Consider the following 18210-nt stretch of genomic DNA (forward strand, 5'->3'; position numbering starts at 1 on the left):
TGCCGTTGTTTCGTCCTCCTAGGTGTTGCCTGTGCTCAGGCAGCTCGCCATCGACTCAAGTGTGCACTCGTCTATGAATCCGCATCCGTAGACGCAATCGCATCCGCAGCCGCAAGACGCACAAAAGTCGTCGCAAGACAAAAGAAAAAAAATATATATATGAATAAAATAAAAGAAAATTGTGCAAGTTTTTCTTTTCGAATTTCTGGCATTTGTTTTATTTTTATTATTTTCTACATCTGTTTTTTTTTTTTTGTCGAGTGGAGCAGCAAATTGTTTGCTTACGTGCGTAAATTTTATATCAATAAAGGTTAAACTTTCTCTGTCCCTCTCTCTCTCTCCCTCTCCCTCTCTCTCTCTCTCTCTCTCTCTCTCTCTCTCTCTCTCTCTGTATGTGTGTGTATGGGTGTGTTTGGCATTTATTTCGGTTTCACTCTTTGGTCAGCTGTGTTTATTTTTTTTTGGCCAACATAAGTATGTTAATGGCCAAATGCTTTAAACATGCTCTAGTGCTTGACCCAAGCGAAAGTGTTTTTTTTTTTTTTTAACTCTTTCTCGTACTGTATAATTAAATTATAGTTTGAATTATTGAAAACTCAGGTCGTCAGGCTTTGCCTTGTCTATTTGGTTAACTCGCGAATAATTGATAATTCCAGCTGACAACATGGCAATGCACTTAAATGCGCTCAAATGACCAATTTGTGTAAATTTGCATAAAATGCAAATTAAAATTCTATTTTAGATTCAGTTGATGTTAAAAATTCGCTGAATGCGTTGCCTCTTGATTGTAAGTTGAATTGCCGAAAATATTTCTACAGTTGCATATTTGCCGTATATAATTTGTCGATATTGTGTGTCACATTCTTGAACAATTTGTTAGATAATGTTTTCATGTGAAAATTAAAATATTTTATATGGCATACTTCTTTTTGTTGCCTTTATTGCCTGACATTCTTAAGCGTTTCGCTCAAATTGCCTTGCTCTCGCTTTGGAATATTTAATAATGTAATTTTACATTGCGAAACATTCGCAAGCACTTGACTTGCAGAGTGGGAATGCTCTTTGTTACTTTCTATGCATTTTTAAGCGTTTGAGATATTTTTTTATGGCAACCTTTAAAATAATAGAGTGTGAATGCAATATTTCTCGTTCTTTTACTCAACTCTCAACATTTGCTGCCTTTTCTCCTTGATATGGGATTTTCCATTATGTTTGAATAATGTAAATATATTCTCTCCTCCGTCTTCATTTTTTCTTCTCTTATTCGTTGTGTGCCATCCGTAACCTAAATAGTTTTATGTTTGATTTTCCCTTGTCTTTAGTCGAAGCCTTCTCTACTTTTTTTCTGTTTGTCAGCTTTGCAGTGCTATTTTCTAAGTAATATTGTCGGACTTTTGTTATTTTTCTCTGATCTTTTATTTAAAACAACAAAATTGTGTGTACAAATGCAATTGACAAAAATTCCCCAAAGACAAAGCTAAGAACAATCGGCTTCCGTTTGTTTACATGCTGCAATTTGCAGCACGTTCTTGTTGAATTGTGCACGGCATTTATGGGGCTTGAGGTGTCCTATGAAATGTGCACAAATTTTTAGTACAGCTTGCTCAATTAAAGGGGGCATGGCTGGGTGGCTGGGCGTCTCCAGCCGGGCTTGTAGACATCAACATAGCCGCAAAAGAGTAAACAAATGCTAACTCAGCTGAGAGTTGGGTCGCACAACTGTGGTTTGTGTCCACAGCTCTTGTAGTCATTGCAGTTGACATTATGCGCATTAAATGCGCTTGAAATGTTGCACGAACTGGCATTGCAACTGCCACGGAGACCGACACCAGCCAGCAGCAGCAACACTGCAACTGACACTTGCCGGACGCTGGCGTCAGGCAAAGCCGGAAGCCCTGTGGCCGGTGCTCCGGACTCGGACCCGGACCGGGTACGTCCTGGCAGCGAGTAACTGCCAAAGCGCTTCTGTGAATTATGTCGTTTGGGTTCAGCTCGAGTGAGTTTCTAATGCAAAATAACAACAAACTGTGCCCGAGCATTTCCTATACCCGATCCTTCCCCCCCAACGCCCAAACAAGGCCCGGCATTTGCCGCCGGAAGAGGCAAAACCGCTGTCATCCACGTAACTGGCAGTTGGCTGGGGCGGGCTTAGCTGGGACTTAGTTTTAGACCTCGCTTGTTGGCCATAATTAGCGTCGCATGTTGTGCTTTTAATTAAATATTTAACAAAATACATGCGTGTTCCTCTCCAGCTATATATTTTGGTTACATTTTGTTTCCTCTTATATTCGCCAAGTAGCACTTTAAATTCATGCTTATTTTAATAACAAAACGCACGGTGCGTATACACGATATCTGCTTCCGTTCCATCGCGCAATCCGCTGTTAATTAGCAGCTTTATGCGCCGCCTGCTGACATTACAAATTTAGCATGCACCTTGACGAGCATAGAAGGCGAAACGCCTACAATTAGAACTGTGAATTGGCGAGAATGGAAATTAGCTTGGGTTGGCTTGTGGTTGTGGAAGGAGACAGTGTTGAAATATAACGTGTATTGGCATTTAAAACTAGTTATTATACATAAGTTATTGCATAGCATATGCAAATACTAACTTGAGTTGCGTTAACAATAACATTAAAGATAACGTATACGCAATATCGTTAACCTAAAAGGGCATGTGAAGCCACAAATATATGACATATGATATGCCATATATGATATGATATATGATACAGTGCATGGACTTTGCCGCGTTCTAACTCTGAACTGTCCCTAATGTAATTGCCAAGTTTCATCAAGACTAAAAGCCTAGTTTGAAATGAAATGCTTATCACGCATCTGTTTTATATACTGACTAGGAATATCTATTTCAATAGATTTGCATATACATTATTTACCAGAACATCCATGACAGCTAGAATTGTCTGTGGCTTAACATTTTATTTTTATCTGATATCTTATATATTCTCATTGATTTTTTAAACCTTAACTTAAAATGAATCATAACTCTGTGCATAGAGCCGCATTTTTATCTAGTTATATTTAGCTTTAATTGAGGAATATCTTGTATGGGCAAACATTTCCTCGCAATTTAATATTTCCATTAAAAAAATACCTTTTGCTGTCTGAATTCACTTTGCCTACGGATGTTTATCGTTTTGCCTGCTTCGCCATCGGCTAATGCCCATTAAATGTCAGCTTCAGTCAGAGTAAAGTGCTGAAAATGGTTTTCAAAAAGTACGCTTTTAATGCAATTATAATTGATTGCACGATAAGGCTTTAAAATAGCTGTCATAAGTCTGCCAGGAGTTCAGTTCTGGGAAGGAAGCATAAGCGGATTGTAATGGACGCAAACGAACTGCTACTGTGTCTGGTCCTGGCCACACTTTGTCAAAGCTGGCCGGGATCTGAAATTGCAGCTGCAATTGGAGGCAGACGACAAGATTTTCTCTATAATTTTGTGGCCAGGCTGCACGAGGAGCGGCCAATTCTGTTGCTGTTGCTGCTACAGCGTCGCCGGGACAATGGCTTTGGCGATTTGCAACACTGGCAAGCAGATGATTGGCCAGTGTTGCGTTACGATGAACATGAGAAGATCATTGTAAGAAATACTACTCGAGAGGCTCTGGCACTCGTTTGCATGCGGGAATTAAGTGATGCAGTCTTACTGACCGCACTGGCCGCCAACTTTGAGGGCATGCGAGAGGGCCGCATTGTAATCTGGCTGCAGCTGGAGGCAGCACAGGTGCCACAGGCATTTCTCGATATAATCGCCCAGCAGGCAATTGATTATCATTTCTATAATATACTAATACTTCGAGGCACTACTGAATTTGCTGTGTTACGCATGCGACCATTTCCGACGCCCAGCTACGAGCCGCTGCTGCTTAACAGCACTGAACGCATCTTTTGCCAACACTGGCGCAATTTTCAGGGCAAAACGGCGTACATAATATCCTCACTGGTGCCGCCCAACAGCTTCATAAGCCGCGATCCCAAGACGGGCAAAGAGTACATCAATGGCTTCTGCTACAATCTGCTGCACAGCTTTGCCAAACATCGCAATATCAAACTGATACCGTACATAAGTACTTTGAATAAATCATCGCCCATTTTGTATACGCCACAGATCATGACCCTGATAAATATTGGAAAGGTGGATATCGTGGCCAATTTGCAGCCGTTTGCGCAGAGCCTCAAATACGCGGGCACACAAAACACCGCCAGCTTGGGCATGGTCAGCATGTTTATGGTCGTGCCCTGCGGCAGGGAGTTGAGTATTGAACGGATCTATAGGCGTCTGTTTCCGTTGAACTGGTTAACCTGGCTGCTGAGCATCTACTTGAGCTTTGCCGTATTCGAGACTCTGGCCACAAGCGTCAATTCTTGCCTGCTGGAACGTCATTTACATTTTCGATATTCCAAGTTCTGCTTTAATTTGACTGTGCTTCGTTTTTTTCTGAGCCAAGCGGCGCCGACTAGTCACTGGACCAGCTACTCGTTGCGGCAGCTGCTTGTGCAGCTGAGCTTCTTCGGCTTGCTAATTGGCACCTGTTTCAATGCCCAGTTGAGCACCTTGTTGACCAAACATCCGCACGACGCGCCCATTCAGAGCTATGCGGAGCTGAATGCCAGCCGTTTGCCAGTTGTCTTTTCTTGGAGCACACGTGTGCTCATCGAGGCGGAATACGATGCCTCATTCTTCAAGAGACATGTGCCCAATGCTGTCTTCATGGTCTCCAAGGATCAAGCTGATTTGATACTTTCCCTTAATACGAGCTATGCCTATCAGACCTATTCCTATCTCTGGAATGCCTTGGACTATTATCAAAAAACTTATAAGCGACAGATTCTGTGCAAGACGAATGCCTTGCACATTGCCAGAGAGTTTCCTGTGAATACAGTCGTGCAAAGGAATTCCATATATGCTGAAGCCCTAGATCACTTCATTTTGGATGTGCAAGGCTTCGGTATCGATAAATGGCTGGAAACGCGGACCAATCAGGATATGCTAAGGGTCAAGGCACCATCGATGGTTAATACAACGACTATTGGTCAGGTTTTAGCTCCTCTCCATAGCGGCGACCTGAATTTGTTATGGCATTTTCTACTTATTGGACATGTTATTGCGGTTGTGGTCTTTATTGCTGAATTAAGTGCGGGCCATTGGGAGAGGCAATTGAGAAACAGGAATAACAGAGGGGCATGTGGCGCCATCTGATTAATATGTATTTATTTTTATATTTGTATCTGCACTAATAATACTTTGATTGAATCTGAGCACGCAAAACGCTTGCATTAAATAAATCCTTAGGAAAGTCCCATTTCTATTTGTATTGGCTTAAAGATCGGATGAATACGGTCTTTGGGGAGAAAGTGTGACTGCGTCAGCATAAAATGTATCTGCAACGTTTACGAATAAGTCACAAAAAGGAATTGGAAAAACGATTAAGGCAATAGGAGAGAAAAAGAGACACGTGGAAAAAGAGACACACACAGCCGGAGAGAAAGAGCCAAAGGCAGATACAGATAAATGAAAAAGAAATTGAGAGTTACAACAGAGAGAGAGAGAGAGGCAGAACATACCTATGAAGTTAAGAGAGAGAGAGAAACTGAGAAACAGAAAAAGAGAGATAAAGAAATAAAAAGTGAGAGAGAGATAGGAGGCAGCCATAGAGAGACAGAGGAGACAGTGAAAAAAAATGAGAGAAGACTGTCTTAAGAGACATGATGTGAATGCGTCGGTATAAATCATTTGTGCAACGTTTAGGAATCAGCCACAAAAAAAAATAAAAAAATCTTAAAGAAAAAAAAGAAAAAGTAGAAAGGAGAGAAGCTTACACTGCGAGAGCGGGAGAAGAGAGAGCAAGGGAGAAAAGAAGAGAGAAACAAAGGGAGGTTAAGAATAAAGTTAAAAATTAAGATACAAAACGGGAGAAAGACGCAAAGAAAGAATATTAGTAAAATTAGTGATAGACTGTAAAAGGTTTACGAATATGACACAAAGAGAAAACAAAACTGATTAAAGGTATTGGAAAAAAACGTTCAAATATATCGTGGTAAACAATTTTTTCAATAGAAAAATTTAGTGGATAAAACATATGCAAATGCATAATAAATAATTCGCAAGCGATTGTTGAAGAGCTACTCGCTCAAATGAGGGCAGTTTTATGTTTATGTGGAGTTTGGGGCAAGCCCCAGGAACATCATGACGACTGTTTCCAAACGCTAAAATAATAATTGCGCCACGAAATTTAAAATGCTGAGCCGTGTGTTTGGTTTCGGTGCAGCTATTAAAATTTCATCTGGCATGCACCATAAAACGGTATCAGCGAGTGGCCATAAAGGCATAAAAGCCAAATGACATATGTGACGATATGCCACGCATTTATGACAGACGACGACATGCGACACCAGACGAAACGAACAGAAACGAAACAAGACGACATGATGAAAGCCAAGTCCTAACAAAAACTTTCGCCAGTTCATGAGGCGCCTCAATAATTGACTCAGACAGTTATTTAATGCATTAATCAGATCGATGGGTATGAGAACCCTTGTGACAGCTGAGAACAAGTGAAACATATGTTCAAAATAATAGATAGACATTCTATACAAAAGGTTGGGTAGCTGGAAGGACCTTGATACGAAAAGCCAGACAAGGTACAAGGTACTTAATTATTGCATAATAAATCAGGCAATGTATACCATATTGATGAGAGACTCTCTCTATATATATTTTTATATATATACATATATATGTGTGTGTGTGTGTGTGTGTGTGTGTGTGTGTGTGTGTGGCGGAGCAATTAGGAATGAGCTAGGTATCATATGAATATGTATGGTGCATGTTGAGTAAATAATGCTTGAAGTGGTGCGGGGGGAAAGGGGGCGTTTAGAGCGGGGCAAAATCAATCGATTGACGTCAGGTAACAAAAACCGCTCAAGTGCCCAGAACTCCCGGTTCCAGCAAAGGGGCCAAAAAACACGCACACACACACACACACACACACACAGCTATGCTCGTTATGTATAAACATGCATGACTGCTCAGCATACACACAAACATACACACTCACACACAAACACCATCACAAACACAGCTATGGCTTATGGGGCGTATACGTCATGTGCCTTATGAAATTAACTGCGTTGCCAGTTTATTTTGCGCCCCTCTTTTTAAAGCAGCGTCTGAGCATAGTCTTGCCTGTTCCTGTTTCACGCCCCAAAAACTAATGTAGGCGTGGCACGTTCACCTTGACAAGCCCTAAAGCCTTTAATGCCCACAGCTCCGAACGCATTTCACAGCTGAAATTTCATTTTGCAGCTGATTTCGCATCGCTGCGCCTTCACATTTATCATTTAATTAAAGCTTATACTTTTTATGTATATAAAAAAAGGGCAGCATATGTCATCACATGTACTCTATAAAATCGCATATATATATGTTCATATGGGCGACATATTTTTGTGGTAAATAATTTATTTTTGCATTTCCGTTGAACTTTTTACTTGATTATTGTTCAGAGCTATTTGCATTTGCCAAATTGTTTGCTGATTGCCCTTGCGCCCGGTTGTGTGTGTCTTTTGAATATTATTGAAATGTTTTCTGATTGGACTGCGGCAAATCAAAGCTACATATGTGTACGTATGTGTGATACAAATTGCCAGCTTGCATGTTGAACACAATTTTTATTGTAAGCTAAAATGATTAGCAAGGGATTTTGATTCGACTAAAAGCTTATAAATTGTCAGCCCACACAGGGTATATATATGTATATATATATTAATATATGCGCAAATTATGATATTAAAAACATTCTTTGCGGTTTTTATACGAATTGTGTAACGGCTAATATATAAATCAACAAATGAATATATATTATTAATAAATTTGCAAGATATGTTTAATTTTTAATATTTGTACTTAAATATGTGCATATTTTATAAATGCATTAAAAGTAATTTATAGTTAAAAAATGTTTATTTGCGTTGTTGAAGTTCAACATTCGAACGTTAAAATTCACATTAAAATAAAGCTTAACAATTTTCAAGTAAAACTATTTTTCAGGCATTTTTGCAGTTTGTGAGAAGCAATGCAGCTCGCATTGTGCGATAAATCTTTTGTTTAATATTTTAACGGTATTTTTTATTGTTCTTCTAATGGCGTCTGATTCAATATAAAAAGAAATATGACGCCGTAAATTTAAATGCAACAGAAATTAAATGTTATGCCAAGTATAAAGCATAGCTGGTTAGGACAGTAAATTAAATTTATTTTAATATTATTTTTACTCTAGTAAATGCACAAGAACAATACTATTTTTGGTTTCTTCTGCATTGAGAAAATTATCTCAAATTGTTTTCAACAATTGATATTAATGCGCTTAAGAATATGAGCTTTTTCCTCAGTAATTCTGTTTAGATTATTGATCCGAACATACCAAGTTTATTCAGTTGAACTTAGTCGAAAGACATTTTCGGAAATATCCATTTTTTTTCTGTATTTTTTGACTGACAAATTAGTTTAATTAAATTGTTACTTCTTATAGAAAATTCGTACTTAGCGCAAACAGAAATTATAGTTTAAAAACTTAAGATTTTTTCGCAAAGTACAATCTTAAGTCCAATAAAAGTTATATTTACTTTAAGAGGCTTCATGCTTTAAATTTTCATTTTATTAAATATATTCATAAACTTTCTTACATTATTTTTGTTCAAAGTTTCTAACTGTCTATCGAGTTTTGAGTAGCAGCTGCTCTTGGCAAAATATTTAAGTCCTCAACAATTTCTTAGCAAAAAAAAAAAAAATAATGGGAAATAACAATGAAATTAATAAACAGTAGCCAATAAAATATTGTATTTAATTTATGACAAATTGTGAAGCATTTTATAAAATTGATTGCAAATGTATTTAAAAGCAGCTGCTGGCGGCTTAATATACAATATTAATTCTCTTGCATAAATTTATTTGTGCAATTTATTGCATTTAATTATTTTCGAATGATTACTTTGCAAATATTTGGCATGCGCTCTATTTGAGCTGAAAGTGCACAATCGAATAGAAGATAATTAAATTAATTAACAGTGACCACAAAAACTATGCCAACACGGCAGGGCAATGAATATAGATATATGTATTTTGTGCTAAATTTCGGGCTTAAAACCACAGAAACTAATAAAGTTATTTAGTCCATGTGGCAAGAACGACTTGACCGCATTAAAGCTGGCCAGTTGGCCCGCTGACCCCTTGGCCAAAAACTCATTTTATGCAAAATGTGGCCAAAGACATTTAAATGTATTTATATATATATATATATATATGTAGGAATGTAGTGCAGGCAACTAAATAGATGAACCAGCTCGAGGCAGCTGCCACTGCTGCAACTGAGTGTGAAAAGCGCCTCGGGCAGCTGTGCTCTCCCTTTTTTTTTGTGTGCATTCCTGCAGAAAGTTCACAGCTTAGCGCGGCAAGTATTTGCCTCGTAGCAGTCCTTGCAGCAGCAGAAACATGCAAGTAAGCCAAGTAGAATATTAAGACTTAACAGCGTAGGAGCCAATTGCAACAGCCATAAAAAAAACGCAACTGCAATTGAGATTTGTGCAGCGCAATATAAGGCAAGAAAAAAAAAAACTATAATAAAAATAGCATACAGAAGAGCAAAAGTCTTACGTGCTGCAATTGCAGCAGACATTTAAAGTCAGCTCAAGCTCAATGAAATTATGGCACACATTTCTGACGCAATTTCATTCGACTGGCAGCTGCCTGAAAACTTTGCACTGCTGCCCCACCCCTCTAGCCCTCTTGTCGCGCGCTCACACACTTGAAAGTTTTGTTTTATTATTAATTTTCGGCTGGCATCATTTATCAACTTATCAGGCAAGTTAACAACTTGCGACAGCGACTTTAATGCACTCACTTCGGCAAAGTCACTTATCGGAAAACAACGAAACGACAAAGAAAAATAGAAAAAAAAAAATGCTTTTACAGAATGCCGAATATTCAATTCACTTTTACCTTACGCCATCCATGTGAATGGTTAGCTAATCTGACTTTAATTGAAATCATGTCAAACCAAAAACAATCAAATGAACATATTTTTTATTTAAATTTATTTGTAATCGGATTTAAATTTGGCAGAAAGGTCAAATTGATTTCTATCAATTTTCAGGGAATTATTTCTGTGGTAATTGCGGAGTTCTTTCGTGATTTGTAGATGATTTAATTAAAAATATTATTTTGTGGTTGTCTTCTAGCACCAACAAATTTATTAATAACATAATCGATATTATTGCCGCGGATTCCTTTTAAATTGAATTAAACTTAATAGCCCTACTCCTCTTAAATATGTTTAATCAAGAGAATATTAGAACTTGAAGGTGTTAATTGGTCTTACAATTATATTATATTACACAAACATAAGCTTACCTGGGATTGGCATCCGGAACCTCGCCATATTTAAGAAAATGCAACTGTGCTGATAATTGACTATCGAACTTATCGACAGTTTCTAGCAAGAAAAAGAGGCTATGCAAGGTATACTTGACAAATTTAAGGGCGCAGCTCTTGTGGCCTCTGCAAGGGTATACAAAAACCATAAAATTGAATTTCTGTTGAAATATTTTGACATGTGGTGCGATAAATCAAGTTGCAACCGGCTGCCAACCAACAAGCCAACCAGCCAAACGGCCAACTAGTAAGCCAGCCAGCGAGTCAGCCTGACTGCAATATAAATTCATAAATATTTTATGGCTTGGCAGCGCGCCCAAGCTGAAGCTCTGTTGCCATGAAGCTGAGGCTAAAACAACGTGGCAGCTGGTAAACTTGGCTAAGTGCATGACAAACGCTGTGACAAAACAGTTTGACAGACAGACAACAAGCGCAGGCAACTGCAACTGCCCGTCTGCTCGTCTGCTCGACTGCTCGACTGACTGCCTGTCTGTTCCACTGTCTATACAGTGTGACACATTGCATATATGGCAAACAAAAATAAAACAACAACAACTGCCATGTGATGGACAGACAGACAGACAGACAGACAAACAGACGGACTGTCAACGCAAGTTGTGTCTGTGCGCTGGCTTGATAAAAGAAAACCTTTGGTTCGCCGCCCTTAAATATTTAAGCAGCTGCTAAAGTGCTAGCGCCTCTTGCAAATTGTATTTGATTTGCAAAAATTGCGACCACAGCGAAAAAAAAAAAATGAAATGCATTTGCATGCAAATTGCGTAGTGTCAAAGCTGAAGAGTTCTTCGCACCGCTACTGACATGGCTGTATTCAATTAAATCAACAACAACGAGTTGATTTAATTAAATTTTAAACCGCTTTTTTTGTCATAAAAGTATACGCTGACCTGCTTCGATTGCTGCACCAGCTTCTGCCGCTTCCCCTTTCGCTGCGTGTCGCTCGGATGTTGCACACTTCAATTAAAAATGCCATCGATATGCGCATCAGCATCGCCTGCATTATTTATGCGTGTCGGCCTGTACGGGCTGCCATCGCTGGAATTGAAGTCAAGCTGTTTAATTGAGGCGCCCGCGTCGCGCGTTGCCAATCAACAATTTAAATGCGAGTTGAATTTGTGCCCGATTTTATTTCCGTTTCTTAAAATGTTGTTCAGCTCATTTTTTTTTTTCATGCTTCTCGCCTACTTTGTGACAAATAATAAAATTTAATTTAATTTGTTAAGAAATGTTAGGTTTTGTGCTACTTTTCAACATCATTATCAAAACTAAATGCTGTTATTTTATAAAAAGGAATCCCTCGTTCGCATTAGTTGACATCTTTTGAATTGAAATTTCACATGCCTCCACAAGAAAGTACACCGGAAATTAGAGCTGAAATCTGATCTTTGTAGTTTGACCACATTCCTTAACACATTGCTGTAATGTGCATTCGTTTGTGAAATGCCTTAAATGGATAATTGAAATGCCATTGGTCTTTAAATATCTTGTTGCAAGTATTCAAATACAAATTCTGAGCCACAACGCTTGGCGGTTTCTTTGGTCGAATGAGCCTCAGCCTTTGTCTGGCCCTCACACGTGGCGTATGCTTAACATTTCAATTTGTGTTGCCTACTTTTGAGGGCATAGAACAAAGGCTCCTATGTGTGGGGCTCGGTTGCAGTTGAAACAAGAAACAAATTTTTAATTAACTTTCAAAGGGGAAATTTACTCAATTGAACAACAGCTGCGGGCACAAACACACACATGCGCACACACACATAAACACATTGGCCACAAATCGAAGCTTGTAGATGAAAACCTCAAATGCCTTTTTCGTGTAATTTAATAATTAATTTTGCCAATTTGCATTAAGCGCCGCTCATAATCCAGGCGACCAAACGGAAAATTGCTGACGCGTTGCCGCCCCTAAAAGCTGTTGTTTGGAGGCGTTTAATGAATGTAATGCTTACAAAGTAAGGTAAATGAGGAAAAACCATTTTCATATTTATGTATGTATCTATGTGCGTGTGTGTGTGTGTGTGTGTGTGTGTGTGTGTGTGTGTATGATGTTGATTAAAAACTTTTGTCGATTATTTCCGTAGCGACAACAGCACGAAATCGATGATAAAAGTAAGCAAACAATCAACTTGCGAACGGACAATGAATAAATGGCATCGTTGTCATTCGCGTTGTTGTTTTTCTTGTTGTTGCTGTTCTTGTTGTTGCTGTCTGGCATTTGCTGTGCAAACAGCGCAGCTTGACAACATTGATAAAGAAACCGGCGGCAGCGGCAGCTGCTATTGCTATTGTCGCCTATATAGTAGCACAAAGCCCCAACGTCTTCTGCGTCTTGCCTTAACATGTGCATATTGAAAGCTGTTGTTGGCTTTTGTGGGGGTGGGCTGACTATGGGGCTGCTACGCATACAAGCAAAACACATTTGCCTTGCCCAGTGCTAGGTAATACATTTTGGTTGTCCTGCTGCTGTGCTAATAAAACAAATTTAGGTGTGTGTGCGTGTGTGTGTGTATATATTGGTTGTGCGTGTGTTAGCCTGTTGCTCTAAGCCCTACAATAAAATGCCAAACTCATGGCTGTTAGTGTAGCGACAAATATTGCAAGCTGGCTGCGTTTGCTTTTCCTTTCTCAACTATTGACAATTGTCAGGCAACATTTGCACGACTAAATATAAAACATCTGCCGTGTGTTTTGCCAACACGTGTCATGCGCTATAGACTATACCCTGTAAATGTACAAATTGCCAAAGGCATCATAATTGTCCTCATATGTATGCGACAGAACAGAAAAGTTTTGTATCTTCTCTCAAGTATTGATCTGTTTTCTGAGAGCAAGTCTATCTGAGTAGGTGGATCTTTTTTTTATCATTTGTTGTGCTTCTATTGGAGCTTCTGTTATGTTATTTTTTTATAACATTTACGTATTTAACCAAATAACTTAAAGATAAATTTACTTACGACTCTTGAATAATTTGCAACTGTGTAGCTACAAATTTTATTTAAAATATGTTTCTTACAAAAGGTAGAAATTATACTTTGTAGACTTTCACCGTTTGCCCCTACTAGACTTCTCCATCGCCTTGTATATATTATGTACATATTTTTGTCTCTTTAAGATGAGCCGAGGCAACGTTTGCATGCATAATTTAAGCTCATAATTTTTTTACATCACAAATTGAATTATTTTTATGAGTGCGTCTGTGTGTGTGTGCTTTCCCTTTCTCTCTACTCACTGCACTCCTCTCATGTTCAGTTAGTAATTATTCTTGCATAAATTAATTGTGTCATATTCTTCGCTGTCATACACAGCGAAACTGTTGACACGAAGTGCCCCGCACTTTTGGGTCCACCCTCGCTGTGTTTAAGCTGGCCCCACTCTTTTTCTGCCAGTGTCAACATGTTGCTGAGCGTATTTAAGCCGCGATTTAGGCAACATTTGCAGCTGCTGGGTGAATTTCTAATAATGTATGTTCATGTTAATAAATTAAGCGGCTTACAAAAGGGTCGTTTTCTCCCCCCCTGAAAGCGTACACAGGAAATTTTAGTAATTAAAACGATTAATTGGCATTAAAATATGTCGCCAGTCTGCCAGAGTGGGTATTCATTTAGCTGGGCTAAAATACGCTTGCAAAACGTATTAAATGACTTGTTGCTATGTCTAGCTCATAGAAAACGTGTTGGAATTAGCTAATGGCTCTGTTTGTTTATCTCGCCTTTGTGTTCAAAGCTCAATGACATTAGCTGTAAGCGGGACTTTGCGCTGGATTAATCGTGTGCAACGCTATAACATTAAAAGCCATAGATTTAGAGAGTAAAGTAATCTCATGCTTTGGCTTTTGAGTAGCATGAGCCCTTCGTTTTACGGCGCATTATTCTATTTAGCTTATGCTGTGAAATTCGTTGCTCTCAGCTTATTAGCTATTTTTTCCTAAGCTTTGGGACGTGTTTTATATGTAAGTTGGTATAACCTAAAGTTTTCGGGTGTTTCTAGCCTGTTTGATTAGTTGTAAAAAGTATAACCAAAAAATTTGGACAATTATTAATTTAAAATCAGACTTAAAGTTGTAAAGCACTTTGAAAGCTTCAGACTCCAAAGCGCCACAGAAAAATTGTTTGCTTTAAGACCCTTTAGAAAAGAATTTACCATTTCTTAAAGCTTTTTTCCTATTAACATTTGTTTTAAAGCTATATATTAATTTTTCTGTTTTAGATTCATGTTTGCTAATGAATTGACTTCTATAATAAGACAAAAGTTAGTTTTCAATTCAGTCAATATTCAATCTAAACATTGAAAAACATCAAAAGAATTATTTAGTTGCTCGCTAAATTGTAATTTGCAGAGTTTGTCATACCATCATCTCTGCAATTGTAATATCGACCCAACTGTAGAACATGTAAAAAAGTTTGTTGTATTCGAAAAGTTTGTTATGCATTCAGGCCGAATTGTCCTACACTTGTGTAATTTCAAGTGACAGCTGCTAACAAATGAAAATAAAGGAATACAACAAATAAAAATAGTAAAAATAAAAACATATACATCAAAATACAAAAAAGCGGCGAGACAAAAGCATGTGAATGCTTTTAAGTGACAATTAATTGGCGTGCAAAAAAAAAAATAAATAAAATAAAACTTTCGCATTAAATGCTGCTGGTAAAGCCGCTGTGAGGCGGGCAGAAAATTAATATTAATTGTATTCCATTTCACATTTGCTGCTGTTGCTGCCGACACAATTAGGGCCCCGTCCATTTTGGCCAAGACAAAGAGGCCAAGTGATTGAGTGAGTGCGAGAGCGAGTGAGCTGTCGAGTTGCTAATAAATTGAATTTATTACAAACGATATGCGGCTGACATTTCAGACTCCAGAGATTCAATTTGCTTGCCATATTTTGGCATATTTTGTTTTTGTTTTTGTTTTTTTTTTCTTTTATCCTCGCGCAACTTTGATTGAATTTATGCATGTGAATAAATTGTTGTTGTGCCTGGTTCGTCTGTCCCACAAATATTTTCATTAACTCTTTACTTTTGCGCATATTTTATTACACTTCAGTTTTTTTTTATCATTTTGCCTGCAGTGATATGCAAATTTGTCAAGTAAATAAAATAAATGCCTTATTCTAAGCTTTCCAACTTTCCATACACTTTGTATAGCTATTGAATAAATTGAGTGCAGGGTATGCAGGGTATGTGTGATTTGTGCATTACAATAATTAAAATATAATTATTTACATAAATTAAACAGATTTTTTACGGCTTCTCTGCAGCTAAAATGAGTTTTAGGGCATGAAGTAGAAGAAATAAGTGAAGGTTTGGGTTCTGAAAAGTTTTATTTATTTATACTTTGTACCATTTGTTGCTTTCAATCTTTTAAAGCTGAGCCTTTAAGTACCCAAGAGAAATCTCTGCTTTTTATTATCCTGCAGGTAGGCCAGCTTATATGCTGGACAAAAAAGTAATTTAGCATGTCCCTCTGGAGTTTTTGTTCTGTTTAATTCTGGTGGCCTACATTATAAGGCACTACTCTTTATTAGACAATTACATATATATATTTTCAGCTTGTTCTGATCTATATTTACCGACTAAAAATATTTTAGTACCTTTTTTGGGCTCAATCACATATAAAAGAATTGTTTCATTAATTTTCTAAAATTTTATGAATTGTAAAAATTATTTGAAGATTTCATTCAGTTAGTAAAAATAAAAATTAAAAAAAAAAACAATGAATTCTCATTTCAAAAATGTTCTCTCAGATATGTCTATATCTTTATTTGAAATTCAAATAAATATCTGTACACCTTAAGTCTTGTATTCTCTTTAAAAGTTTGCATGCAAGCCTTAAAATTACCCTGTTGAAGAGTGTAAAAAGGGTCGGAAAAAATTCCATTTGCGTGCTGTTTTTTTTTTTCTGTTTTGTTTTTGTAGCTGTGGTATTCTAAACCCGAGGGACTCGAAATTCAAATTGCAGCTGAGTGTGTGGCATATAAAATGTTTGCTTTAATTTTCGCTTGGTCATAAATTTGTAAATATTTAATAAGTGCACGGCGCTGTGCGAGTGTGCTAAAGTGCTGTCAGGCCTTTTGTTTTGCACAAAAAATGAGGCCAGACTTAAATGTTTAACGCGGCGTATGCGTAATGCACAATTTGCCAGTTGATGGGTGGCAAATGCGTTTATGCTGCCACCTAACGCTAAATCAGCCATAAAATCGTAGCCTGCAGGCGACATGCACTCGGCGTTTTTGTCAAAAAATTTTAGCTACCACAATTTCCCACCCGCCCTGCTTCAGTGCACCCTGGTGGCATTAGCTTAGCTGACTCATGAGTGTGATGCGGGGCTCTCAAGTGCTGCAGGTAGCTTCAACTTTTGACGCTTAAGTGTTTGCATATGTGAGTGTGTATTAGTGTATATGTGTGTGCGTGGATCTGTGTGTGTGTGTTTAATTTGTGTAAGTACTTGTGCACACGCTCGCTGAGCGTTGCCTACTTTACAGCGCGCTGACATTCCCTTTGGACCAGCGCTTGCACCTAATTGGCGCAATGCAGTCTCTCGAAATTTTATTGGTTTCTCTCGTTTTTTTCTTTCACCATTCCAATGAATCAATGAAAAGTGCTGCATAACTTTATTATGCCCCTGCCCCATTCCCACCTGCCCATCTACCCAACTGCCCTGCCTGCCATCGGCTGCTGTGCTACTGCAGATAGCTCTGCAAATGGCAAATGGTGCACGTATCTTGAAAGCCAAATGCAGCGCGCGTTACGATTTTGCTATTTAAACTCGCTTTTACCATTTTACCGCTATATCGTTTTTACCGTTTGCAGCAGCCACTTTTTCGATTGTCGCAGTGTCTGCTGCTCAAACCCCTATCCCGCCGCCCCGGCAATCGTCTCTCCGAATGCACGCACTGCATTTTTATGCGCGCATTCCCTTGGCATCGCCAAATCCCAGTCAGGCATTTGGCTGCTGCTTCTTGTTTGCTAATCGGCCCCTAACGCTGCGCTCCCTTTCTAAGGACCCACTAAAGCTGCTGCAGCTTCTTTTTCTTCTTCTGCTTGTTCGTTGATATTCCAATGGCGTTTCAATTTCCGGTCTACGTACAAAAAGAATACATTCGAGCAGTAGCAAAAACAGCGGCAAGCTTTGATTCGATTTGTTTTGCGCTAGAAAGTATGCTACGTTTTCTTCTTCCACTTCACTCGCTTGATGCGCTCCGTGACATGTGTGTGGCTCTTGATATTTGATATCCTCGTCTACCCCACAATTCTCTCTCTCTCTCTCTCTCTCTCTCTCTCTCTCTCTCTCTCTCTCTCTCTGTGTGCTCTTAAGTATTTAAATTCATAATACCCGTGCTGCATGTGGTTGCTTATTGATGGCCTGCAAGTTTCAGGAGTATATAAATGTCATGCGGGTTCGGGTTGGCAGTAAGAAAAACTAAGAAATTGCAGATGTGGCAGGAAATATGAAAGGTCCTTCAGCAAATATTTTCTGCTTTTTGTGATAACTTTAATGTATTTAGTTACAAGCCATTAGTCTAACTAATTGGTATAATTTTTAGCCTTTAGCTATGTTATTGAGAGTGGAAACATATGAAAAATTCAGTTTAATTTATTAATTAATTTAAAGGCAGCTAGTTTGTTTCAAGTTCCGTGAAGCTGCGAAAATGTTAAAGATTTTCGATTTTTTGTTCATTGCTTGACAATGTGATTCGATTAGTGCTTAAGTAATTGTTGTTATGGAGGTTTTTCAATGAAGTT

At 38.3% G+C, this 18210-nt stretch overlaps 2 protein-coding genes across 18 annotated transcripts in view; both read left to right on the forward strand.

Moving 5' to 3' along the window:
• The window catches only part of SLO2 (slowpoke 2), a 156946-nt gene that overhangs the window by 61018 nt on the left and 77718 nt on the right, over nt 1-18210 (forward strand). The window lies entirely within an intron of this gene.
• Nucleotides 233-7785, forward strand: Ir47a (Ionotropic receptor 47a). Its single transcript, XM_032435925.2, has one exon. The coding sequence runs from the start codon at nt 3344-3346 to the stop codon at nt 5219-5221; it is 1878 nt and encodes a 625-aa protein (XP_032291816.1). The 5' UTR covers nt 233-3343; the 3' UTR covers nt 5222-7785.

Source organism: Drosophila virilis, chromosome 5 (assembly GCF_030788295.1).
Source record: "Drosophila virilis strain 15010-1051.87 chromosome 5, Dvir_AGI_RSII-ME, whole genome shotgun sequence".
Classification (NCBI taxonomy): domain Eukaryota; kingdom Metazoa; phylum Arthropoda; class Insecta; order Diptera; family Drosophilidae; genus Drosophila; species Drosophila virilis.

Excerpts from the sequence above, each read along its gene's own strand:
- Ir47a (XM_032435925.2), top strand. The coding sequence starts at position 3,344 with ATGGACGCAAACGAACTGCTACTGTGTCTGGTCCTGGCCACACTTTGT.